The sequence below is a fragment of the Gracilinanus agilis genome, chromosome 4 (assembly GCF_016433145.1).
Source record: "Gracilinanus agilis isolate LMUSP501 chromosome 4, AgileGrace, whole genome shotgun sequence".
In the NCBI taxonomy this organism is placed as follows: Eukaryota; Metazoa; Chordata; class Mammalia; order Didelphimorphia; family Didelphidae; genus Gracilinanus; species Gracilinanus agilis.
Genome location: NC_058133.1, coordinates 244387384 through 244413116, shown reverse-complemented (window position 1 = coordinate 244413116; position 25733 = coordinate 244387384). Strand labels below are relative to the sequence as shown.

Genomic DNA, 25733 nt, shown 5'->3' with positions numbered 1-25733 from the left:
ACACCTGGACTGCTCCTAGGCTCTCCCCACTACAATCTATCCTCCATTCATTTGCCAGACAGATCTTCCTAAAGCATAGGTTTGACATCATCCATTCTATTCAATATTCTATTACCATCAGGCTCAAATATAAAAACCTGTTTGACCTTTAAAGTCAAAGCTTTCTGCACTTCCAGTCTTCCTACACTTTAATCTCTTCAATATATTTCTTAGGGAACTGCTAGGTAGTTCAGGAAATTGAAAGCCAGGCCTAGAGACAAGAGGTCCTATGTTCAAATCTGACATCAGACACTTCCTAGCTGTGTGACTTGTGGGCAAGTCATTTAACCCCCATTGCCTAGCCCTTACTGCTCTTCTGCTTTGGAACCAATACATTTGTATTGATTTTAAGACAGAAGGTAAGGGTTTAAAATATGTGTGCATATGTACACAACCTTCACTCTCAACTCCATGTCTTTTGACTATAAAATTTTTTGTATAGTCTCCATTTGAATATAAGCTCTGTATGAAAGGACTGTTTATCTTTCTTTGTATCTTCAATGCTTAGGACAGTATATGACACATATTAAATATTTCCTAAATGCTTGATGACTGAATAAAATAATTCCTAGGCAAATTTAACACCTCTTTCCACTATAATGTCCTCAACCCATTAGAAATTGGACTTTCCCCTTAACCTACTCATTCTTCTGACTTCAGTATTTCTGTCTATGATATTAATCTTTTATTTAAGTTTCCCTCTAACACTAACTTGGTCTGACAAATTAATATTAACTGACAATCATGGCAATAAAAATACCAGTGGGAGCTCATGAGCTATAAATTAAATACTCTTTTAACTACTTAGGGTTAACCTGGAATTTGTGGGGGGAAGCAGGGTATGGAATGTAGCTGTGCAGTAAGAGACCAGTCTGTCAGTGTAGAGGTTGAGAGAATATCTGCCATATATGCTACAATACTATCAAAAGACTATTTTTAAAAATCAAGAAGTATTACTTATAATGGAAAAACATTGGAAGAACCCCCAATTCGATCAGGAGTTAACTATAAACCAATCAACAAATATTTACTCAGTACTCAATGCAGCTATACCAGCCTACTTACTGCTCCTACATGTCTGTGATATCTCTGTATAATTTCACTTTCCTCACTTCCTCCTCTTAGAATCTCTAGTTTCCTTCAAGACCAAGTTTAATTCAACTGCCACCTTCTACAGGAAACCACTCCTAAACCCCACATCTACTAGTGTCTGCCCCACTAAGGTGACTTTCCAGCTACTCTATATTATTTTTCATCTTCTCCATTAAAATGCAAGATCCTTGAGAGCAGGAATTGTTTTTAATTTTTCTTGGGAGCCCTTTTCTGCACTCAGCACTGGGTTAAATGAGGCAGTTGGGTATAATGGAAAGAGTGCTAGGCTTGGAGTCAATAAGGCCAGAGTTCAAATCCCATCTAAGACACTCACTAGCTGTGTGATCTCAGACAAGTCACTTATCCTCTTTGTGCCTCAGTCCTGTAGGAAAATATAAGTAATGGGGTCACCAGGGATATTAAAATCAACTATGGGGTTTGTGGAAACACTCTCATGTAAGAGAGACTAAAACTGATCACTGAAGTCTTGTACAGCTACACCACTCCCAACTGAAAAAATAACAGCCAACTGTCACTCTGGCCAGAGTTCTTGAATTAACTGACAAGGTAACAAGGTGAAATTGGTTTTTAATTAGAAACAACTAAAAGGAGGAATAGGAATGACTCCTCTAAAATCTTAACACCTAATAACAAAACCCAAAGGGACAGGGAAGGACTTATTCACTACACTAATTTAAGCTATCTAACTAACAGGGCCCAAGGAGCTATACTGGAGTCTCTGGGTTTCTGCCTCACACCTGGAACCTGCCAGGCTTGAGTACAGCTAGGGCTTTTGTGGCTTTGGGATTTCTCACAGTAATCAGTGGATTACTGATGATGTCTGGATGCCAGGAGCTACAGTTGTCTCAGGAACCAAGCAGTAAGGGGTTTGCTTGAAGCACTGTCCTCTTCTCTTGTTCTTTCCTTAAATGCCACACCACACAGGATCCCAGGGGAAAACAGGATGCAAGGTGTCCTTTGCTCTGAGGTCTCCCAGGCTGGCAACAGTTTTTGCCTACCCCTAATGGAGTCCACACACAGAACACACATAGACTTCCTCCTCCTTCATTCCAACCTGGAATTCCCAGCTCCAGCTCCTTCCTGCTAGGTACTTCCTAATCAATATATAATCAATACCTAATAACCACCTAATCTAATCTTACTCATAACAGTCCTCACCTGTAAAATGAGAATAATAATGTTGTTATGAGGATTAAATGAGATAATATATGTAAAGCTTTTTGGAAACCTATGTAAATATTAGTAGTAGTAGTAGTAATAATAATAATAACAAAAAATGCTTGTTGGCTCAGCCCTGACTATATGCCAAGAACTGAGTTAAGCACTGGTGATTTTTTAAAAGTCCCTGCCTACAAGAAGCATATTTAAATATGTGCTTCATATATTATTATATGCAAATATATGTGATGTATTTATATGTTAATATATGTGACAATATGAATATAGATACATTGAAAGTAAATGGGGGGGCAGCTGGGTAGCTCAGTGGATTGAGAGTCAGGCCTAGAGACAGGAGGTCCTAGGTTCAAACCCGGCCTCAGCAACTTCCCAGTTGTGTGACCCTGGGCAAGTCACTTGACCCCCATTGCCCACCCTTACCACTCTTCCACCTATGAGACAATACACCGAAGTTAAGGGTTTTAAAAAAAAAAAAAAAAAAGAAAAAGAAAGTAAATGGGAAGTAACTAGTATGGGAAAGGAACTAGCAGTTAGGGGGAACCAGGAATGGCCTCTTGCAGAGGCTGGCATTTGAGTTGAAGCTTAAAGAAAGCCCAAGGGATTCTAGGAGGTAGAGGTAAGGTAGAAAAGCATTCCAAGCAATGGGACAGTCAGTGCAAAGGCACAAAGAAAGAAGATGAAACAGCATTGTAAGTAGCAGCAAGAAGGATTAGATCAAAGTGAGTGGAAGGAAGGAGGAAAAATCTGGGCACTGATGGAGTGAGTTGCAGTAAAGTAGGCTAAAACGAATAGGAGAAGCCTTCAAAACCAGCCATCATGGCCAAGACTAGAGCATCCATTCAGTTGTAAGATATTGCTCTGCTCAATGGGAACCTAAAAGTGTTACTTTTCTCTCTTCTTCCTGGCTCTCTTCACCCAGAATAAGTTTTCTGTCTTCAAACAAGGGAAAGGCCAAACACAACTAAAGAAATTCATACAACTGTGCCAACTAAGTACAACATGAATTTATATTATCTTATCTCAACTGGGTCCTCACTGCTGCAAGCAAAATTTCATGGCCTTTTCTCAATTCTCATCTTTCTTGACCTCTTTGAAACCTTTGATACCATTGACCATACTCCATTCATTCTTCTCTAGGCTCCCACTTCTGACAGATCCCAGCATGTTGGGTACAAATTACATTTAAATTAACTGTATTATCTTGTATTTTAATTTATTTTGTTAAACATTTCTCAATTACATTTTAATCTGGTTCAGAATGCACTCCCAGCTATGAGTTTAGCACCAGGGAACTATAGTACCCCACAGAAGCGGCCTCATTAAGGAAAATCATTCCATCCCTGGAATTCCCACTGTAAATTACACTCTGACCCTCAAGTTTCTATTACTAACTGCCAGTTGTCCATCTCCCCTAACTGCCAGTATGTCTCAGGCATTTTATACTCATCAAGCCTAAAAAAAAAAAAAAAACCACAAACAAACAAAGCTCATTAATCCCACTACTCTTTGAAACTTTCCTTTTTCTAAGGGCAAGTTCACAAACTTAACATCATCCTTCCCTCTTTCCTTTCGAAAATTTCCCTCCGTTATATTTGTCATCTTAATAATTCTCTTAAGCAAATCTCTTGCATCTGTCTCCTTTCTCTACATAATCACCTGACCATCAACAGACCTTCATTACTTCAAAATGAACTATTTAAACAATCTCCTGAATGGACTCCTCTCTTACAACTTCTCCTTTGTCCAATGCATCCTCTATAAAGCTACTAAAATGTCTCCAATAGGAAATGTGGCATTGCTGATGGAGTTATGAAATTACCCAAAAATTCTGGAGGACAATTTGGAATTATGTCCAAAAGGCTATAAAATAATGCATATCTTTTGATCCAGAGTAATACTACTACTGTTCAGCCCGGTTCTGATTTCCCAAATTAGAAGGAACACCAAATAATGTAAAAGCAAGAGGTACTGTTTTATTGTGTTAATGTGGAATCTAGAGACTCCAAACTAGTGGCTTTAGTGAGATCTGATGAACCTCAAGTTTAGAAATAGCTTGTAGGCTGGAGACCCCCAAAGCTTGTGCTTATTCCGGGCTCCCAGTTCCAAAGAGAATCCACCCTGAAGGGAATCTCAGGCTAGCAGTTGCAGAATGAATAATGGACCCTGGGGTAAATGCTAAATACCCTTTTTATCTTAGGTAGTCTTCCCCATAGTATCAAAGACCTTTTCCCAGGAAGACACACCTGGGCAGGGACCATCCTTTAGTATCCATTGTAAGTAGCCCCTTCCCTTACACCCTAGCACTCTGGCTAGGATTCCTTTCCCAAGCTTGATTGTAAATCCCATCCTTACTAGTATAATGTCAATCATCTTCCCCAGCCCCTGGATCTTCCCAAATGGTATATAAGTTCCCCAATTTCCTTTGTTCCTTGGAGTGGTCATCTAGCTTGGTGTCACTCCCAGGGGGTCAGACAGCAGAGGGAAGCAGAGTTCAATCCTCAGACTCAGCTCTGTTGGGAGGCCTAATCAGCCCTGTTCCCCCTTTCCCTTGATTAAAAAGTGGCTTTATGGCTATTTAATAGTTCTGTGTTTTTTCTAAGTTAATAATTGCAAGCTCAACCTTGGGTCCCACAGCCTCCAAGGCAAAATGGGAACGTAGAATGAGGGGCCTAGCCAGCTTATATACAGTTCCAGGAACTGGGAGGGGGGAGCCGAGTGCTGGTTGTTAACACATGCTTCCTATCATCCATTCACCAGATGTTACTGGTCGGGGTCTTCCTACAATTTAACAGATGTTACCTGTTGGGGGTTTTCCTGCCATTCATTAGGTGTTGCTGTTTTTATCAGCTCTTATACTCAGTCGGCTTCCCAGGCCTAACACTACTAGGTCTGTACCCCAAAGAGATAAAATAAATGGGAAAGGACCTGTTTGTACAAAAATATTCATAGTCGCTTTTTTTTTGTGGTAGCAAAGAATTGGAGAGTAAAGGGATGACTCTCAACTATGAAATGGCTAAGCAAATTGTGGTATATGAGGTTGATGGAATACTATTGTGCTATAAGGAATGATGAACAGGATGATTTCAGAAAGAGCTGGAAAGACCTTGGTGAACTGATACAGAGTGAAATAAGCAGAACCAGGAGAATATTATACACAGTAAATGCAACACTGTGGAATGATCAAATGTGATAGACTTGGCTACTATCAGCAAAAATGATCCAGGACAATTCTAAGGGACTTAGGAAAAAGAATGCTATCCACCTCCAGAAAAAAACTATTGGGAGTAGGAATGCAGATGAAAACATATGGTCTATCATTTCTTTTTGGGGATATATTTTGGGGTTTTGGCATTACAAGATTATTCACTTACAAAAATTAATAATATGGAAATATGAAATATGTTTGGCGTGATAATACAGTGTTTTTGGATCTCCCAAGTTTTGCCCTATCCCTTGGGAACTCCCCTTAAAGGAAGTTCCAGACCAACTGAACAATAAACTTAAAGTATCTAATGATCTAAGCATGGGTAGAATTAGTTGACATAATTAAATCTTAAATACCCTTTTGTATTTTTTTTTAAATACAAAATTTTTTTAAATACCCTTTTTGTATTTTTGAAGTTTCTCCCATTGTATCAGTGGCCTCCCTCAGGTAGTTAAGACCCAGGCTGGAATCAACTTTTTGTATCCATTGTACAGCATCAGCCTCTCCCTGATAATCCAGCCCTGGACTCTTCATTTCCTTGTGTTGACTGTAAAGCTAATAAATCTTACTTCCCAGTCCTTTCTTCCGCAAAAAGTATATAAAACCCCCAAGTTCTATTACTCTTTGGAAAAGCTCCTTTGGCAGAATGGTTTCCTAGAGAAACTGTTCCCAGAGTTCCAGAGTTCCAGAGCTCTAGCTCTGTGTGGTACTAAGCACTTGACCCAGTGTGGTGGCTGAATCTTGAGCACTGTCCCTTGTTCTGATTAAAGATTTGTTCTAAATACTTTTAGTGGTTCTGTGGTTTTCAAAGTTGACACTTGTATAATAACAGATTGAATTGCTTGTCAGCTCCAGAAGGGGAAGGAATGAAGAAGAGAGGAAGACAATATGGATCCTATAACTTAGGAAAACTTATGTGGAAATTTATTATTAAAATAAACAAATAAAATAAAATGTCTCCAATCTCTCCTTAACAACTTCCAACGATCATTGAATATTAATAATAATAATTGTTATTATTATTTCAAGGATAAACTACAAACTCCTCAGCTTGATATTTTAAAGTATTCAAAATCTAATTCCAGGGGGAAGCTATGTGGCACAGTGGATTGAGAGCCAGGCCTACAGACAGGATGTCATAGGTTCAAATTGGACCTCAGACATTTCCTAGCTATATGACCCTGGGCAAGTCACTTAACCACTATTTCCTAACCCTTGCCACTCTTCTGCCTTAGAACCAATAAGATGGAAGGTAAGGGTTTTAAAAAAATCTAGTTCCAGATTACTCTTGCAGACAAAATTCACAGAAGTCACTATGGAGGGCAGAGCCAAGATGGCAGAATAAAAGTAGCATATTAGCCAAACTCTCCCAACATTCTCCTTCAAACAATTTTAAAATATCACATCAAATTGAATTCTGGAGAGGCATAGATCAGGGTGGCAGTAATACCAACTGGGGGCCTGAGGAGAGATCAACAACAACAGCTTGGGGAACTCTCACCACCCAAGAGACAGTAAGGAAACTAGACAACTGATCAGAAAGAGATTATAGAAAGAATAAAATACTTGGGAATCTACCTGCCAAGACAAACCTAGGCCTATATAAACATAATCACTGTGATCCTTTCCACATTCTGACTTTCTACATTGTAACTTTCCCCATTGTGACCTTGATATATTGTGGGTCAGCATAAGAAATTAAGTGGAAAATTTGGGGGGGGAAGTTTCACAAAAGCCATAAACATACAAAAGCTAGCAGATAACCCAGGAAAAATTTAGAAACTCAGAAATGTATACTTCACCCCAAATTTAAATTTAGGTACTATAAATACCCCATAAAAGAAAACGAAGAAATTCAGACTTTTTTGGTACAAAGGGAAGGCCAAAAAATTTTATACAGGTTTTCCAAATTATGGGAACACCATACCCTTAATTCCCAAGATGTAGAGGAGATAACTGTGTAAAACACTTTTCACAAAAATACAGAACTAAACAACTGAACTAATATTAATTGCTCTTGGTAGGTCAAATCAATTTAATAAAAGTGGCAAATCTACCTAAATTAATTTATTTGTTTAGTATCTTACCGAACTAAAAATGATTTATTTTCTAAGAATAGAAAAAATCATAACAAAATTCATCTAGAAAAATGAAGTCAAAAAAAAGTCAAGAATATCAAAGAATATCAAAAATAAAAAAATATTAAAGTTGTCTCAGTATCAGATTTCAAACTATATGATAGTCATTAAAACAATCTAATAATAAAAAATGAAATAAAATAAATGTTATAAAAAAATCTAATATTGGCTAAGAAATAGACTGATTGGTTAGTGAAATAGATTAGGCACACAATATCCAGAGGTAAATGTTCTCAGTAATCTAGTGCTTGATATACCCAAAGATCAAGCTTTAGGGTCAAGAAATCACTATTCGACAAAAACTGCAGATAAAACTGAAAACTAATCTGACAGAAACTAAACATCTCACACTGTATATGAAGATAAGGTCAAATTGGATAAGAGGAGCAGGAAGGTGGCTCAGGGGATAGAGCACCAGACCTGGAATTAGGAGGACTTGGGTTTAAATCTGTCTCAGACACTTCCTAGCTGTGTGACCCTAATTAAATCAATTAACCCTGATTGCCCCCTATGGCCCTTCTGTTACTAGGGCAGAAAGGTGTTTTTTTTAATGGGTACATGATTAAAATATAAAAGGTCATAAGCAAATTAGGGGACCATGTAATTAGTTACCTATCAGATCTATAAAGATTTTATGACTAAACAAGAGATAAGGAGAATGATAGGTTTGCATATTTTTTAATATATGTAATTAAAAAGGTTTTGCACAAACAAAACAAATGTAAGCAAAATTAGAAAAAAATTTTGCAGCAAGTTCCTCTGATAAAAGCCTCGTTTCATATAGAGAACTGAGGCAAATTTATAAAAATAAGAGCTATTCCCCAATTAATAAATGATCAAAGTATCTGAATAGGAAGTTTTCAGAAGAAATCAAAGATAACAATAGGAATCTAGAAAATGCTCTATTAGAGAAATGAAAATTGAAACAACTCCCAGGTGCCACTTCACAGTTATCAGACTGGCTACCATGACAGTAAAGAAAAATGACAAATATTTGAGATGTAGAAAATGTCCTATTGGTAGTTTTGAACTGGTCCAAACATTCTGGGGAACAATCTAGAATTATGCCCAGAGGGTTATAAAACTATGTATATCCTTTGACCCAACAATACCACTACCATACTAATAAGTCTATATCCCAAAGAGATCAAATAAAGGAAAAAGACCTACCATGCAAAAAATATTTAAAGCAGTTCTTTTTGTGGTGGCGAAGAATTAAAAATTGTGGAGATATCACCTGGGGAATAGCTAAATTATAGTATATGACTATGATGAAATATTATTGTATTATAAGACATGACAAGGAAGATAGTCTAAGAAAAACCTGGGAAGATGTCTCACCAATGAAAAATGAAGTGAGGAGAACAATGCACACAATAATAGAAATATTTAACAATGATCAACTTTTAAAAAATGTGGCTACCCTGATCAATACAATTATTCAAGATAATTCCAAAGGATCCATGATGAAAAATGCTATCCACCTCTGGAGAGAGTACTGATGAACAGGGACTGAAACATTTCTTTTGCCACTTTATTTTTCTTGCTTTTTTCCTTTTTACAACATGGCTAACAAGGAAATAGGCTTTAAATCAGTGGTTCCCAAATTTTTTTGGCCTACCGCCCCCTTTCCAGAAAAAACATTACTTAGCCCCCTGGAAATTAATTTCTTTTAATTTTAATAGCAATTAATAGGAAAGATAAATGCACCTGTGGCCATCACTGCCCCCCTGGATCAATGCAGCACCCACCAGGGGGTGGTGGCGCCCACTTTGGGAATCACTGCTTTAGAGGAAAATAATAAAATGCAATTATCTGTTAAAAAAAAAATCCCTGTGTTCCATCCAAACTGACCCTACTTTCTATTTTGCACATGTGACATTCCATCTGCTCTTCCACAGGCTGGCTATAATGCCTGGAATATACTACCTCTTTACTTCTACCTCTTAGTATTCTTCATTTCATTTAAGGGTATGTTCATGTGCTACCTCCTATGCAAAATTTTTCAGATTCCTCTCTCCTTCCTCAAATAACTATATACAAAAAGAGAGTTTAATATATTGCATTCCCCCCAAAAAAAAGAATATGAATTCCTTGAGCACAGAGACTACTTTTCATTTTGGGTGCTTGGTAAAAAGTTAAAAAAAAATCTTTGGTAAACTGGATATTTTCTAAAACTAGTTTTTAAAACAACAAAAAGGACCAAAAGGAGAAAAGTAAGGAAATGATGAAGGGGATTTGAAATTACAAGATTTCAAATATTTTAAAGCAATAACTATTAAAACTATCTAGTCTAAGAGGAAAAAAATAGAAAAACTGATCAGTGGAATAGATAAGCCATACAGTCTTTAATAAACCTAAGAAGAGAAAATGCTAGGGAAAGAACTCTTTATTCAACAAGCGATACTAAGAAAACCTGATTGCAGTCTAGCAGAAAATAAGTTATGATTGGGCATTTTATACTGTTAATCAAAATAAATTTGAAATGAATAATAAATAGCTAGCTTTTACAACACTTTAAAGTTTGCAAAGCACTCTACTTATTTTGATTCTCTAAACAACCCTATCAGATAAGTACTATCCTCATTTTATAGATGAGGAAGCTGAGGATAAAAAAAGGTTAAGTGACTTGCTCAGGTTCACACAGCTATTAACAATGTGAGGAGGAACTCTATCCACTAAACCACCTACCTTCCTGCACCTGCCCCTCCTCCCACTCTCATTCGTTATTTCCCTTCACATACTTCAAGCTGCAGCCAAATTGGCATACCTGTTTTCCCTCTTTGTAACATTCTATCTTCCACTTCCAGACATTTGCCCAAGTTGTTCTCCATGCCTGGAACGTTCTCTCTCTCTTCAGTTCCAACCCCAGGTTCCCTCCGATTCAACTCAAGTGCCAGTTCCTTCAAGAGGTTTTTTTTCTGATTCTCCTAGTTCTACATTCCACCCCCAAAACAGACTATTTTTATCTAATGTATACTTACTGATCTGAGGAACATGTTTCTACATGTAGAATTTAAGGTCTTTGAAGACAGAGACCTCTCACTCATGTCTGTGTATTCCTTAACAGAGTCTATTGTATATAGTAAGTGCTTAATAAATGCTCATTTACTGATTTAGTTCTCTTTAGATTAAACTAGAACTTCAATCAACAAATAAGTATTTATTAAATACCTATTTGTTCTGTGCTGGGCACTGTATAAGGTGCTGGGGACACAAAGACAAAACTTAAATACAAAATATTTACAAAATTGAAATAAGATAATTGGAGAATAATCAAAAAAGGCTTCTTGTGGAAGATGGTGTTTGAGATCCTTAGAGGAAACTAAGGATTCCAAGAAAAGGACAAGGGAGTACATCCCAGGTATAAAGGGCAGAAAAATACAAAGGCCTAGCAATAAGAGATGGAATATGAAAAGGTTAGTTGGCTAGACCATTATTTGTGAGGGGGAATAATATGTAACAACCTAGAAAATTAGTTTGAGATTTTGTTGTAAAGGTTCTAAATTCCAAACTGAGGAGTTTATATTTAATTCTCTTAGTAAAAAAGAAACAAGTTTACTAGACAGGAAAGTTGAATGGTCACATTTACATTTTAGGAAAATCACTTTCTCAGCAATGTAGAGGATGAGGGGAGGACACTTGTGACAGAAAGACCAATTAACAGGCTACTGCAATATTCCAGGCAAAGAAGATGAGGGCCTAAGATGAGGTGATGGTGGCTGTATAAGCATAGAAAGGGATTTTGGGGAGGAAGCCCAAGGAAATTTGGAAGCATACTAAATAAATTATGTGAAAATGAAAGGTTGAAGATGGCATCATAGTTTTACCTTCAGAGTAGAAGGATAGTGGTTCCCTTAACAAAAATAGGGAAGTTCAGAAAAGCAGGAACTTTCAGGAGAAATGAGTTCTACTTTGGACATATTAAGTTTGAGATGTTCACAGGATATCAATTAGAAAAGCCTGCTGTTAAAGCAGTTGATGTGGCTCAGCAAAGAGACAAGAGCAGGATTTACAAGTTTAAGAGTCATCAGTATAGACATATTTAAACTTTGAGCTGATGAGTTCACCAAAAGAACAAGGATAGAAAAAAAAAAGAGGGACAAAGCTGTATGGTAACAACAAGTTATGGGGCTTGATATACATTTCACCCATTAAAAGAGAATGAAGAAAAAGTTGGATAGGCAAAAGAGGAAAACTAAAGGAGAATGTCTCAAAAATTCAATGAGGTGAGAATAGAAAGGTCAAGGAGGATAAGAATTTACAAAATGTATACAAGGAGTCAAAGATGACTTTGAAGGTTCAGGCTTGGAAACTGAAAAATGTGAAATTCCCCTGATAAGAAAGCTAGAAAGGAGAATTCTTTTGCTAAGAGATGACAAATCAGTGTGAGATATCCTATTCAAATGACAGCAGGTCATCCAAATAGAGATAACCCATAGGTGATATGAAATATAAAAAGGGAGCACAATTAAGAGGTAAGAGCTAGGACAAAGTGAATATCCCACAGTGGATATAACATCAGGCTTGGAATTAGGAGGATCTGGGTTCCTGACCTTAGACATTTCCTAGCTGTGTGACCCTGGGCAAGTCACTAAATCCTATCTGCCTAACTTCTGTCTTAAGTTGTTACTAAGATAGTTAAGAATTTATTTTGCTTAACCATAGATATTCATTATAATAGTTTCTTTTTTGTTTCCCTATGGGGAGAGAGAAAATCAACTTTTGTTCATTAATAAAATGTAAAGATAAGGGTTATAAAATAATGTTAAATAATATATAATAATGTAAATAATAAAAATGTAAAGCTAAGTTATAAAAACAAAAACAAAGAGATAAGAACTTGGTTACGTAGATTCAGATATTGTCAACATGACTCTCCTTCCCCCAATCCTCCAGCTGGGTGTTCTTTTTGGTCCTAGCCCTTTTGCTCTGCTCTCTTTTTGCCAGGATCTCTTGGGGACTACTTTTTTGCCCAACTCTTTCTCTTTGATACCATTTAAATTGTGGACTAGCCTGTTTAGATTGTCTTGAGTGTTCTATTAATAAATTAAATTAAAACTAAAATACTGCCTTAGTCAATCATTAAATAACAGTGAGGAAACAGACAGGATGCAAAATGTGTACCCTCATATTTTGGGGGCTCTGTCAATTCAGGGATTTGTTTTACTTGCCCACATATATTTATTATAATTTTTTCTTCTTTTTTTCCCAATGGGGAGAGAGAAAATCAATTTTTGTTCGTTTAAAACATATAAAGATAAAAACAAATTTAAAAAATAATCTTTAAAAGAAAGTAAAAGAAAAGAAGCAAAGAATTTCAAAAATGATTGGATTTTAGAGGAAGCTCAGAATTAGAAAAATTCTAAACTTCCATCTCTTAATAACTGTGATTGGCATAACTATATGCCAGTTAATCAATAATGTTTATTGGGCACCTTCCAGATACTGTGTTAAGGAATTAGGATATAAAGAAAGGTTAAAGACAGTCCTTCTTGGGGGCAGCTAGATGGCTCAGTGGATTGAGAGCCAGGCCTAAAGATGAGAGGTCCTGGGTTCTAATTTGACCTCAAACACCTCCTAGCTGTGTGACCCTGGGAAAATCACAACTCCCATTCCCTTCCCACTCTTCTGCCTTGGAACCAATACACAGTACTGACTCAAAGATGGAAGGTAAGGGTTTGGGGGAAAAAAAAAACAGTTCCTCTCCTCAAAGAGACCAGTCAGTCTGAGACAACAAGCAAACTATATACAAACAACCTATATGCAGTATAAATTGGAAATAATCAACAGAGGGGAAGGAACTAGAAAGGTGGAATTTTATCAAGGGTTTGAAGCCAATAGGCAGAGATGAAAAAGAACATTCCAGGTGTGCTCAAGTCACCTTACACTATATCCCACAATACATTCTAAATGGATATTTGACCTAAATATTAAAGATTATGTTTTTGGCCCTTTTTGAAATAGAAAAAAAAAAGATCATATACCTCTCAGAAGAAGAGGTAAGAGCTATATTCTTAACCAAATAAGGGATAGAGGCAATTACAAAAGATAAGTAGTTTTGATTATATGAAACCGAAAAGCTTGCATCAAATAGGAAAAGATCTTTGCATCAAATTTATCTGATAAGGATTTAAGTTTCATAAATAATTAACATATACCAAAGACTAATAGCCATTTCCAAAGAGATAGTCAAAGGATATAAACAAACAATTCTCAAAAGGAGAATTTCAGAGTATCATATGAATGCTCAAAATCATTAATAAGAGAAGTGCCAATCAAAACGAATGTACATTTTCACCTCACACTCTGAAAATTGACAAAGATAACCAAAAAATGACGATTATCAATGCTAGAGAGGTTGTGGGATCACAGGCAACTATAATGCATTGCTGGTGGACTAATGAATCAATGCAACCATTTTGGAAAGCAAATTATAGTCATGCAAATAAAGTGACTAAAACGTCTATACTTGAAAACTACTGATGAGAAGAGTCCCCATATAAACTAAAAATGTTCCTAGCAGCATGTTTTGTGATAGCAAAGTACTGGAAACAAAGAGATGCCTACTGACTTGGGAATGACATAAAAATATTGTGATATAGGAATTAAGTGAAATATATTATGTCATAAGAAATATGAATGTGATTAAATAGAAAAGCATGGAAAAATCTACATGAACTAATGCAGAGTGAAGTAGAGCCAAGAAAACAATATATACAACATAAATGCAAAGGATAACCACATATCCAAAAAATAATCCAAATTAAATGTAGCAAAATCATAAAGATCAAGTATGGCTATAAGAAAAAGGTATGAGAGAACACATTCCTTTGTGGAGGTGGGAGGTCCATAGAAATTGCACATTGCACATGTCTTCAGATGTTTTCAACATACTGATCCAGATTTCTTCCTTATATTCATTTAAAAATATGATTTATTACATAGAATGGCTTTCCAAAAGATAGAGTGAGAGGGACATTGTGAAAAACCATGATGATATAAAAAAAAATCAATAAAACTTATTTAAGGAAAAGAAAGAAAAGAAAATGTCCATAATCTCTTATTTGACAAACAGTAAGGAAGCCAGTGTCACTGGATAACAGAGTACATGGAAAAGTATAAGGTGTAAGAAAAATGGAAAGGTAGAAAGGACACAGAGGATTTAGAATTTGATCCTGAAGGTGATAGGGAGTAGCTGGAATTTAGAGAGTAAGGAGATGTTCCAGTCAGCTATGTTTTAGCAGGATCACCGACAGCTGAGTGGAAGATGGACTGAAGTGTGGCAAGACTTGTGTGATAAGACTACCTAGCTAATAGGCTACTGAAATATCACATATGTGAGGTAAAGATGCCCTGCACCAGGGTGGTAACAATGTCAGAAGGAAAAAGGGGACAATTTCAAGAGATGTTTTGAAGACAAAAATCAACAAAATTTGGCAACAGACTGGATATGGAGGCTAAAAGTGAGAAGTCAAAGATAACACGTAGGTTGCCCATGCCCTCAACAATAATAGTGAAGTTTGGAAGAGAGAAGAGTTTGGGGTAAGAGGGCAATGAGTTCAGATTGGACATATATAAGATACATACAGGACATCAAGCTTAAAATGTCTAATAAGTAGTTAAAAATTCCCAGTGGAAGTCAGAAGAAATGTTAGGACTAGATAAGTAGATCTGAGAATCAGCATAAAGATGACAACTGAATCTATGGGAGCTGATAAAATATAATACAGAAGAAGAGAAAAGGGCCCAGGACTTGGCTGAAGATTCCGCAAAGAGAACTGAAAAGGAATTGTCAGACAAGAAAGAGGAAAATATGGTGATCAAGAAAAAGCAATAAAGGAAAAAGAGAATTTTCTTCAAAGGAGATGGGTTTTGAGGCATACATTAGAGAAGTATTGTGACTGTGTTATTTTCCTGGGAAAAATTAGATTAAGTGGAGATGGGGGAAAACTTTAGGAGTTTAATTACAGATTAAGCCTAATTTTCAGTTTGTTGTTGTTCAATTGTATCTGACTCTTGGAGGACTCCATCTGGGATTTTCTTGGCAAAGATACTAGAGTGGTTTGCTATTCCCTTCTCCAAGTTATTTTACAGATGAGGAAACTAAAGCAAACAGGGTTAAGTAACTTGTCCCAGGTCATAAAACTAGTAATTGTATGAGGAGAGATATAAACTCATAAAAATAAGTCTTGTTGACTCCAAGCCTGACACTACCCACTGTACCACTTAACTGTCCAGTTTTAGTGTTATTCCCAGGCTCTGATGAGTATTATTTAATGGGTAGGCTTACTTTTGTATCTTACTGTATGTAGGTACTAGACCTTTTTTGATATTCCCTGGAAATATGACTCCCATTCATACTCAAATATTTTCAATTAAATTTACATTTTTCCAGGATTCTAGATCTGTCATTTTTTACTTATAGTGTACTCTCAGTGAGGAAATTCAATCCATCAAAACAGACTGTCAATCAAAGAAGAATTAGCATTCTTTGAGTTATTCTCTTAAGAAGGCTAAAGATCCCATTGGAATCTTAACACTATTTGTTTAGTAAATCCTCACTTGAGTTTCATTTCCAATACTTGAATTAATATGATCACGTAAATGAGTTGGGGGAAGGTCCCCAAAACACCTGCTAATCCAAAGAAACCCATAATGAAGGATCCCACATCTTTACACTTCCTTGGAGATCCCTAGCCCCTATACTGACAAGTATAAATATTCCACACTGAATAAATTGTCATTTGCCCTCTCCTAAACACTACTACCACCGCTACCCTTAATAAACTATATGAATGGGAAAAGCATATATATAATTATATTTTAAGTGGGGGGGGGGGGGAAGTATGGATAAAAGGGTATAGATACCCTGATATAGGTATATAGTATGTATTAAGAATATAGAACACAGAAACTGGCCCTAAAGAGGTACTGGGAAAAGATAGTTAAGTTCTGTTTTGGATGTGTTGAGCTTAAGATATGTACAGGAACATCCAGTTCAAAATGCTGGATGATACAGGCTCTCCAGAAAAAGAAAGGGCTTACAGACTGAGACACTTGTCTCATAGTAAGACATAATTTTTTATTAAGATATGCTAATCTAACAGTTTCTATCATCTGCAATTCTACTGGGCATTTCGATTTAAAGTTAATTCATTTTAATTTTCCCACCTATGTATTTGTGTTCATAACCATAACTTACATTTATCCTGGAAATAATTTTCACTAAGTATTTACCAATTTCTATCTACCCTGATAGAATGAAAGTTCCTTGAGGACAAGGTCTATTTTACTTCTGTCTTTGTATCTAATTCCCAGCATGTAACAAGTCCTTAATAAATGCATATTGATTGAATGACAAGTATAAATAATAATAATATCATACATTTGCATAACACTTTACAAAACTATTTCAAACCTACTAAGTTGGTCACTATACTATAATTTCTATCTACTTCAAAATGATTATCTTTTTTAACAGTTAAATCAGAATTTATTCCATCTCTTCAAAATACTGAGCTTTCAAAAGTATAAAGGGGAAAACCTGATTTATGTTTGATAAACATTATTTGTTCTTTAGTTCAATGACCATAAAAGACGTTAAGTAATAAAAGTCTACAAGTATTTGTTAAAAACGGGCTATTTCTCTTTCTCTTGTGCCTTTCCAAATCAACCTCACCTCCACATCTGAATTCATGGGAAAAGAATACAAAAAGAATGTAATAATACTACTAACTATAAAGTAAAAGCTAATAGTTTGAATTCTGACTGCCATTTTTGTGAATGTGGGCAAGTCACTTAATCTTGTGGGCCTCAGTCCCTCATGTGAAAAATGAAGCCACTGGATTCAACATTTAGGGTTCCTTCTGGCTCTAGAACTCAGATTCTATTATCTATGAATAATAACAAAATAAAAAGGATCTCAGAGACCCAAAATCTGTTTTTATGAACACCATCATCCCCAATATTGCTATAAAACTAAACCTAAAAGTCAGGAATAAGATTACTTTCAAATCTAGCATAAAAATAAAGTTCTCAATGGGCAGCTGGGTAGTTCAGTGGATTGAGAGTCAGGCCTAGCGACGGGAGGTCCTAGGTTCAAATCCAGCCTCAGACACTTCCCAGCTGTGTGACCCTGGGCAAGTCACTTGACCCCCATTGCCCACTCTTTCACCAAGGAGCCAATATACAGAAGTTAAGGGTTTAAAAAAAAAAAAAAAGTTCTCAAGGTTATTTGATTACCCTGAGAAGAATAGGGGGAAAAGGGAGGAAAGGATTATAGACAACTGTCTCCAGCCAACAATGATGGTAAACTATTAGGTGACGTTTTTTTTTTGGTTAGTATTCATATCAAAAAGAAGGTGAATAGGGGCAGCTGGGTAGCTCAGTGGATTGAGAGCCAAGCCTAGAGACCAGAGGTCCTAGGTTCAAATCCGGCCTCAGACACTTCCCAGCTGTGTGACCCTGGGCAAGTCACTTGACCCCCATTGTCTACCCTTACCACTCTTCCACCTATAAGTCAATACACAGAAGTTAAGGGTTTAAAATTTAAAAAAAAAAAAGTAAAAAAAAAAAAAAAAAAAAAAAGAAGGTGAATACAACTACATGTAGCTTCTGGGCCAGTCCCTGGAAGCCCGAAAATGGAAAATTGTTTCAGAAATTAAAGTCGTCTCAATTTCTTTACTACTGGGAGTTTTTCTAAGGGGAGGAGGTTGTAATATGGAAAAAGATCATTCCTTCAAGACAAAGGTTTTTTGTTTGTTTTAAAAGAATGGGGGAAGGAGGGTCTGCAGTCAAAACTGCCTCAAGGATCAAGCAAAGGGAGGAAGGTAAAGCATTAAAGGCTAAGGACAGAGGTGTTGGGAGAGGGAGGCCGGCATCAGGAAGAGGATGAGATCTAGAATAACAGGGCGAGGGAGGAAAGAAGAAAAGGGATTGAAAGACGGGAGGGGGGGGGGGGGCAAACTCGCAGGCCTAAGAGAAAAGAAAAGGAAAACTGCCCACGGAGTCCAGATCCTCACATTCCTTCACTCCAGGTGCAGAGATGTGGAAATAAGTAGACCTGGGCAGGAGCTGGAGCAGGAGCTGGAGCTGGCTAGGCCGGAATAAAGGCCCAGGATCCGGCCAGGGCCGCCCCGCACTGGCCCGGGCCGCAAGCCCGCGGATTAGAGGAGAGAGCCGAGGCCGTTACCGAAGATGCTCTGCAAGGCCCAGAAAAAAGGAGGGAAAGAAAGAAAGGAGCAAGAGCAAGGGTTGGAAGGGAACGGGCCTTCGGGGGGCGGCGAGTTGACAAAAGCCCATCGAAGCTGTCTCCTCACCGTGGTCCTGGTTGAAACCTGCGAAGAGGAGCCCATTGCCGTGAGGGTTACAAGGCAACAGGTTCATGGCGCTTCCGTTCGACTGGCCAAGGCCAATCACAGCCTCATCCTCGCCTCCGGGTGCCGCTCGCTAGGCCCGGAGAAGGCAAAGTCCGGTTAGCCCACCGTAGGACCTCCTTCCTCCTTTTCTCGGCCACAGCCCCGAAATACCAAGCCAGGAAGCGGCAGGCGGGCGGGTAGCCTGCCGGGGGAGCGCGGTTTCTCCAGCTCCCGAGTTCCCCAGCATCGCCAGGGAGTTCTGCCGAGCGCCGAGCACATCCAACCGCAACAGGACAGGGAAAAGGAGCAATTGCCGAGTAGCAGCCCCCACCTGACCTCCCACTGAGCTGAAGGCCGGGCCTTTTCCCTGTGTTCTCACTGGTGGACCGCCTGGGTTCCATTTTTCTTACTTTTACCTTCTTAAACCCTTACCTTACATTACTATCAATTCTAAGACAGAAGAGCAGCAGAGGCTAGGCAGTTAGGTTATCAGGTTTAAGTGACTTGCCCACAGTCACACAGCTAGGAAATGTCTTGAGTCTCCAATTTAAACCCAGGTCCTCTTAACTCCAGAACTGGCACTCTTTCCACTCTGCTAATTGCCCCTTCCTCCTCCTTCCCCACCTAAACTGCCTGGGCTCTTAAATGGAAGTGTGTGGGTAGATTTTAGAGGGTCCATTAATTTGAATGGGAAAAAGTAAATCTTTATTTCCACAATATTATAATAGAAATATTTTGAGAAAGGGTCCATAGGTTCCACCAGACAGCCAAAGCTGCTGTGACAAAAATGTTAAGAACCTTCATCCTCCTCTACGAAGTTTAGATAGTGCCTCTAGAATCTCACCTACAGACACCAACACCCTGGGAAGGTAGGGAATTTATAAGGTAGTGGAAGTAAGAAGACTCCTTTAGGTAGTTATCTATATGTGAGAAAAGACTATTTATGTAGTGCCCAGGGCTACCCCTCAGAGAAGGTACTCCAGATTCAAGGTATAGTGCAAGTTCCCATCCTCTAATAGTGTTCAGGATTGAGAGCCAGGCCCAGAGATGGAAAGTCCTGGGTTCAAATCTGGCCTCAGACACTTCCTAGCTGTGTGACCCTGAGCAAGTCACTTAACCCCCATTGCCTAGTCCTTTCCACTCTTCTGCCTTGGAACCAATACACAGTGATGATTTTAAGAGGGAAGGGTGGGGTTTTTTAAAAATAAGAAGCCAGAAAATTATTGTTTGAAATGAAAAAATAGCAACATGGGAGAGTGAGGAGAAAACAAAACCAACTTGGGATTCCAGTGCCAAAGGACCATTGATGCCATTTCATTGTCCCTACTGCTTTCTGTTGGTCTCTAGACTCTGCTAGACCCAGCTCAATTAAAAACTAGTCTTCTGATTCAAATAAACTCCTTAGATTTCCCTTTTTCAAAAGAATGTCAGGCACTGCCATACATTTTAAGCTTAGAACCCATAGACTTTTTCTTGCTAATATTGTGGGGTTACAACCAGATGTTGTGTGGTACAATGGTGAACCCCTGGGTTTGGGAAGGATACCTTTTGCAAGAATGCAAGACACCGAAACTTCACTTAAAAGTAAAAAGAGAGATTTATTAGTAAGAAAGAATTATTGGCCAGCAAAACAGCATGAATGGAACAACCCTGGGGGGTTGCTCCCAGAATGCTTCAGTTCAGGAGTTTTTATACTCTTTACAACAGTGAGTATGTGATGTGTCATGGTGTGGACATGACTCTAGAGTGGTAAACACTTAGGCATTTGGTGGGGTGTTCGGTCATCTGACTGAGATCTGCCTGGAGACCCTCATGGTTTAGGGAACAGATAGATGCCTGAGATATACAGTCCATTGGTATCAAGGTGTAGCCTGGAAGTGCATCTCTTTGTCCATCTCAACCTAAAAGACATCCAAGGATGATACTAATCTCAAGGTCTTATAGAAGTTATCAGATATTCTTGGGTTAGGAGTCACAAGGACAGAAAGGAGCAAGGGATTTCCCTGTTTACAGTTTTCCTGAGTTAAGGGGTTCTATGTCCATGCCATCTCTGTACAATGCCCATGCCACTACAACTCTTTTAGAATAGGCAGAAACTTAACTAGAAACAGCAAAAAATCTCCTGTCAGGTTTTTCTGTTTATCCTCTCAAGGTATTAGCTACAGTGTCAATCAAAGTTCAGTCATCAAGTATTTATTAAGGGCCTACCATGTGCCATATCCTTTAAGAAAGAACTAGAACCTTTACCCTAAGGCCAGCAAAAGCCATGCTCAGTTCTACTTCTCCTTCTCTCCCCCATCTTTCACCCCTTCATTCTCAGCTCTGAGATCTGCCATCTCCCAAGCAAAATCCCAGCTCCAGACACTAAATTCTCTCTTTCAACCTTTTTTCAAAATAGAAGATTAGGTTTCTAGAGACAATGTCTATGATTTCCCATCTCTAACAGCATACAAGTATGTGTCTCCTATAATCATGTCCTACAGTTATGAATAAAAAGACAGGAAGAAATTTATTCCTCACTCACCTTGCTGGACTCCTTAAGAGGTGCAACTGGTCTTCCAGAGCTTCACTACTTTTCAATAATTGGTTCTCTTTTCAACTGAAAACTTTCAGTCCCTTCCGAATGAGTGGACAAAGAAAAGAAATCCAGAGGATGCATGTTAGGGGCAAGACTCTTATCTCTGCCGATCCTCAATCTGGTTTCCTGACTTCTTAATATACAAATGTGGTCACTTAAAGTAGGAAAGGACTTTTTACTTATACACACTTAACTGCTGATGGATCAAAAGTCTATTATTCTGTATTTCTTCAGGTGGATTGGGTTATTAAATTGATCAGGGATTCTGATCTACCACACACATATTCATGTACCCAAAATTTGTTTAATCACTCCCCAACCAATAGACATTCCAATTTGTTTCCTGTTTATTTTGACTATAAAAACTACTCTTAGAAATAGATACATACATACACATATGTACATGTGTGTACGTACATATATGAAAGAAACAAGACAATGTGGTATAGTGAATATAGAACTAACCTCTGCAGAGTGGTACAGTAAGAAAATGTATTTCCTCTGTAGTCAAAAGTTTTGGATTCAAATTCTGCCTCTGACACAAACTGCCTCCGTCACTGGAAAATCATTTAACTTTTTAATACTTCAGGTTTTAAGATAATAAGTTGTTCAATACTTAAAAATATGTTTCAGTAAAAGGAACTTCCCTAACAGAAATTCCCTTTGCCAATTAAATCACCAATATGAACCAAAAATTAGACCAGTCTTTCAAGCATAACATCTCATCACAATAATTAGTTCATTTTGAGCCTAGAAGCAACATAATGATCCTTTAACTCCATAAAGTTCCCTCTTCTGCAGCTTTAAAGAGTTCTTATTAAATGAAAAGTTAGAAATATAATCATAATTACTCTGAGCCCCAAGCTAGGAAAATTCTTAACATTTGTCCAGAGGTTTGGCTCTCTTCCTTAATATACATTTATCTATATTTCTATACCGTGGCCTTTTTGTGGATGAGGCAAAATTCAGAAACAATGGGTAAAGAAATAAAGAGAAGTATTTTAGAGTGTATATTTTACACAGATAGATATGAGAGGATAAATGAGTTGGATAAAAAACAGACTAAGAAGGAACTTCCCTTAGGCCTTGAAGAGGTTATAAAACTACTGGCATCAAACTGAGTCTTCTGCTCTGAGATGCCTATCTTCTGCCTAACTCTTCAGTTCTAAGAAAGACCTCTTCAATCTCTCCTTAGTATGCCACTGCTCAGTCCTGCTTTATCTTTCTTCTGTTGCCCCTAGGCTGAAGATTCTTTCCAGCTCAACCTCTGTTGCCAGACCCTTGAAATCTTTCTCTAGTTATGACATAGTTCAGTGATGGTGAACCCACCCCTACCCAACCCTCCCAGACCAAGTGCCATGCCCCTTCCCCCCCACAGAGTGCCAGGTGTGCCCCCCCTTATCCCACACAGAGGAGGGAGGAAGTGCTCCCATTGGGCTGCTGGGCAGAGGGGTGTGTTAAGTGAGGAATATACTCATCAGGTGTAGAGAGGGGGAGAGAAGTGGCCCAAACCTTCTGTTCCCCCCCAGCTCTGCCGCCTATGAGCCACCCACCTTACCAGATGCGTGCTCCCATTGGGCTACTGGGCAGAGGGGTGAATGATATGAAAAAATGTCATCAGGTGAGGTGGAGAAGGGTAAGAGAGCAGCTTCACCTGAATCCCTGTGCCTTTCTAGTAACAAACTCTGGGGGATGAGGGGGGAGGGTAGCCTCAGGCCCACAAAGAGTGCTCTGCATGCCATCTTTGGCACCTGTGCCATAGGTTCACCATCACTGACAGCTCCTAATTTTATACAAGTTCTTCAGGGCAGGAATAAATCCCTTATCCAGTTGGAACAGACTTCCTATGAAACTTCAACGCAATTCATCTGATGACTTCTAAGAATTTTTCACATTTAAAGTCTGGAACTGATCAGTTAATTGAGATTTGTCCTTACTTCATAAATGTATCAAGGCTAAATGGCCAAGATGTGTTCTCATCTGATAAATGTATCAGGTCTAAAGGATTCCCCCAGTTTTGATATTTCTTGTCCTCAGAAAATCCACTGGAGTATGTGTGGAAAAGCTTGTTAACTAAAAAAAACACAGAACTATTAAATAGTCATAAAACCACTCTTTAATCAAGGGAAAGGGGGAACAGGGCTGATTAGGCCTCCCAACAGAGCTGAGTCCGAGGATTGAACTCTGCTTTGCTCTGTTCTCTGACCCCCTGGGAGTGATACCAAGCTAGATGACCACTCCAAGGAACAAAGGAAATTGGGAAACTTATATACCATTTGGGAAGATCCAGAGGCTGGGGAAGATGATTGACATTATACTGGTAAGGATGGGATTTACAATCAAGCTTGGGAAAGGAATCCTAGCCAGAGGGCTAGGGTGTAAGGGAAGGGGCTACTTACAATGGATACTAAAGGATGGTCCCTGCCCAGGTTTGTCTTCCTGGGAAAAGGTCTTTGATACAATGGGCAAGACTACCTAAGACAAAAGGGTATTTAGCATTTACCCCAGGGTCCATTATTCATTCTGCAACTGCTAGTCTGAGATTCCCTTCAGGGTGAATTCTCATGGGAACAGGGAAGCACAAAGCTTTGGGGGTCTCCAACCTACAAGCTATTTCTAAAACTTGGGGTTCATCAGATCTCACTAAGCCACAAGTTTGGGGTCTCTAGATTCCACGTTGACAAGCTAATAGCACCAAATTTTAAATAGTTCTTTAACAACTTGGGAAGAGTCTATTTTTTTAAGGTCTTCCCCAATAGTAAAGAATCTCAGGAAAAGTCTATGTGGCACAATTGGTAATCTGTTATTTTCTATTCTTCCCTTTCCAGGAAATTTAAATTTTTGTTATAGTAGAAAAAACTCTGCCCACCAGTTCTGATCTTGTGATAACTTCTTTTCCCCAGCTAGGAAGAAAGAGAAATCCATGGTCTTGACTTAGGCCAGTGATGGTAAACCTTTTAGAGACAGAGTACTGCCCCAAATCCACCACAGCTGACCCCCAACCAAGTGCCATACCCACCCCTCACAGAGGTAGAGTGCTGTGCCGCTCTGCCCCATCATCCCCTGGCCTAGCCCCTTGCCCCAGACAGGGGAAGGAGGAAGTGTTCTCACTGGGATGCTGGACAGAGGGGTGCATTTAGAGAGGGGGAGGAGAGTGGCCCAAGTGCTGCACTTTTTCCCAGCTCTGCTCCCCACTATTTGCCATGCTATGAGCTATGCTGCCCTCAAACCTAGGTCCTCTCTAACCTCACCTTTGCCACAGATTCAACAGGCTGTCATCTATGCCACACCTCACATAGCATGTGAGTCCCACCCTACTAGCTCCATGCCCCAGACAGGGGAAAGAGGAAACACTCCTATTAGGCTGCTGGGCAGAAGTGAGGAAAGACCTCAGGCACATGGAGAGGGGGGAAGGAAACAGCTCCACCCCAAGTCCCTCTGGCTTTCTAGTAATGAACTCTGGTGGGCGACTGCAGGCCTATGCCCACAGAGAGGGTTCTGTGCACCCTTTTTGGCACAGGAGCCATAGATTTGCCATCACTGGGCCTCTTGCCTGTTCTATGGCTCCCTTACCCAGTTTCTTTCACAAGCAACCTTCAGCTGTTTTAATTTGTATTCTTACTCCCTTCACCTCTTTCTTGCCCAGCCTGTGCATTCAAAAGGGTGCCTGCCTGAAAGATCAAGGTGAGTTAGAAGGTCTGGGAAAGCACAATAGTAGCTTGCCAGAGGTAGCAATCTCCCAATCTGCTCTGGCACCCAAAATGTATCATAAACTGTTATGGCTTTGTATGCAGACTAAAACCTCTGACCCCCACCCTTGACCATTTTCTAAAAATGTTAATTTGAAGGATACTCCCTTGAGGAAGGTTTGAATAGGTCAGGATGATGTCATTTAAAACTGAGTACTGTGTTTTCCTATAAATCAAGGATTTTCCTGTAGATCCTAGGGCATTTGTCTTAGGTCATTGATTTGAGGTATTGTCCCATATTTCTTTCTCTGAATAAAGAATTGCATTTGAATTGATGGTTTCCCCAGTTCATTTTGAATAGTGGCTAAAAAGCATGCATCTTGTTATTTCAAGATCCCCTTAAACTTCCACTTCACACAGTCCTATTCAGCA

At 38.7% G+C, this 25733-nt stretch overlaps 1 protein-coding gene across 1 annotated transcript in view; it reads right to left on the bottom strand.

Annotated features, from left to right (window-relative positions):
* WDR45B (WD repeat domain 45B) overlaps positions 1-19269 on the bottom strand; it is an 83991-nt gene extending 64722 nt beyond the window's left edge. The window contains exon 1 of the mRNA XM_044671688.1: positions 18996-19269. Within this exon, the coding sequence (XP_044527623.1) occupies positions 18996-19062 (67 nt within the window). The 5' untranslated portion in view covers positions 19063-19269. The remainder of the gene's footprint in view (positions 1-18995) is intronic.
* Between the last annotated feature and the right edge of the window lie 6464 nt (positions 19270-25733).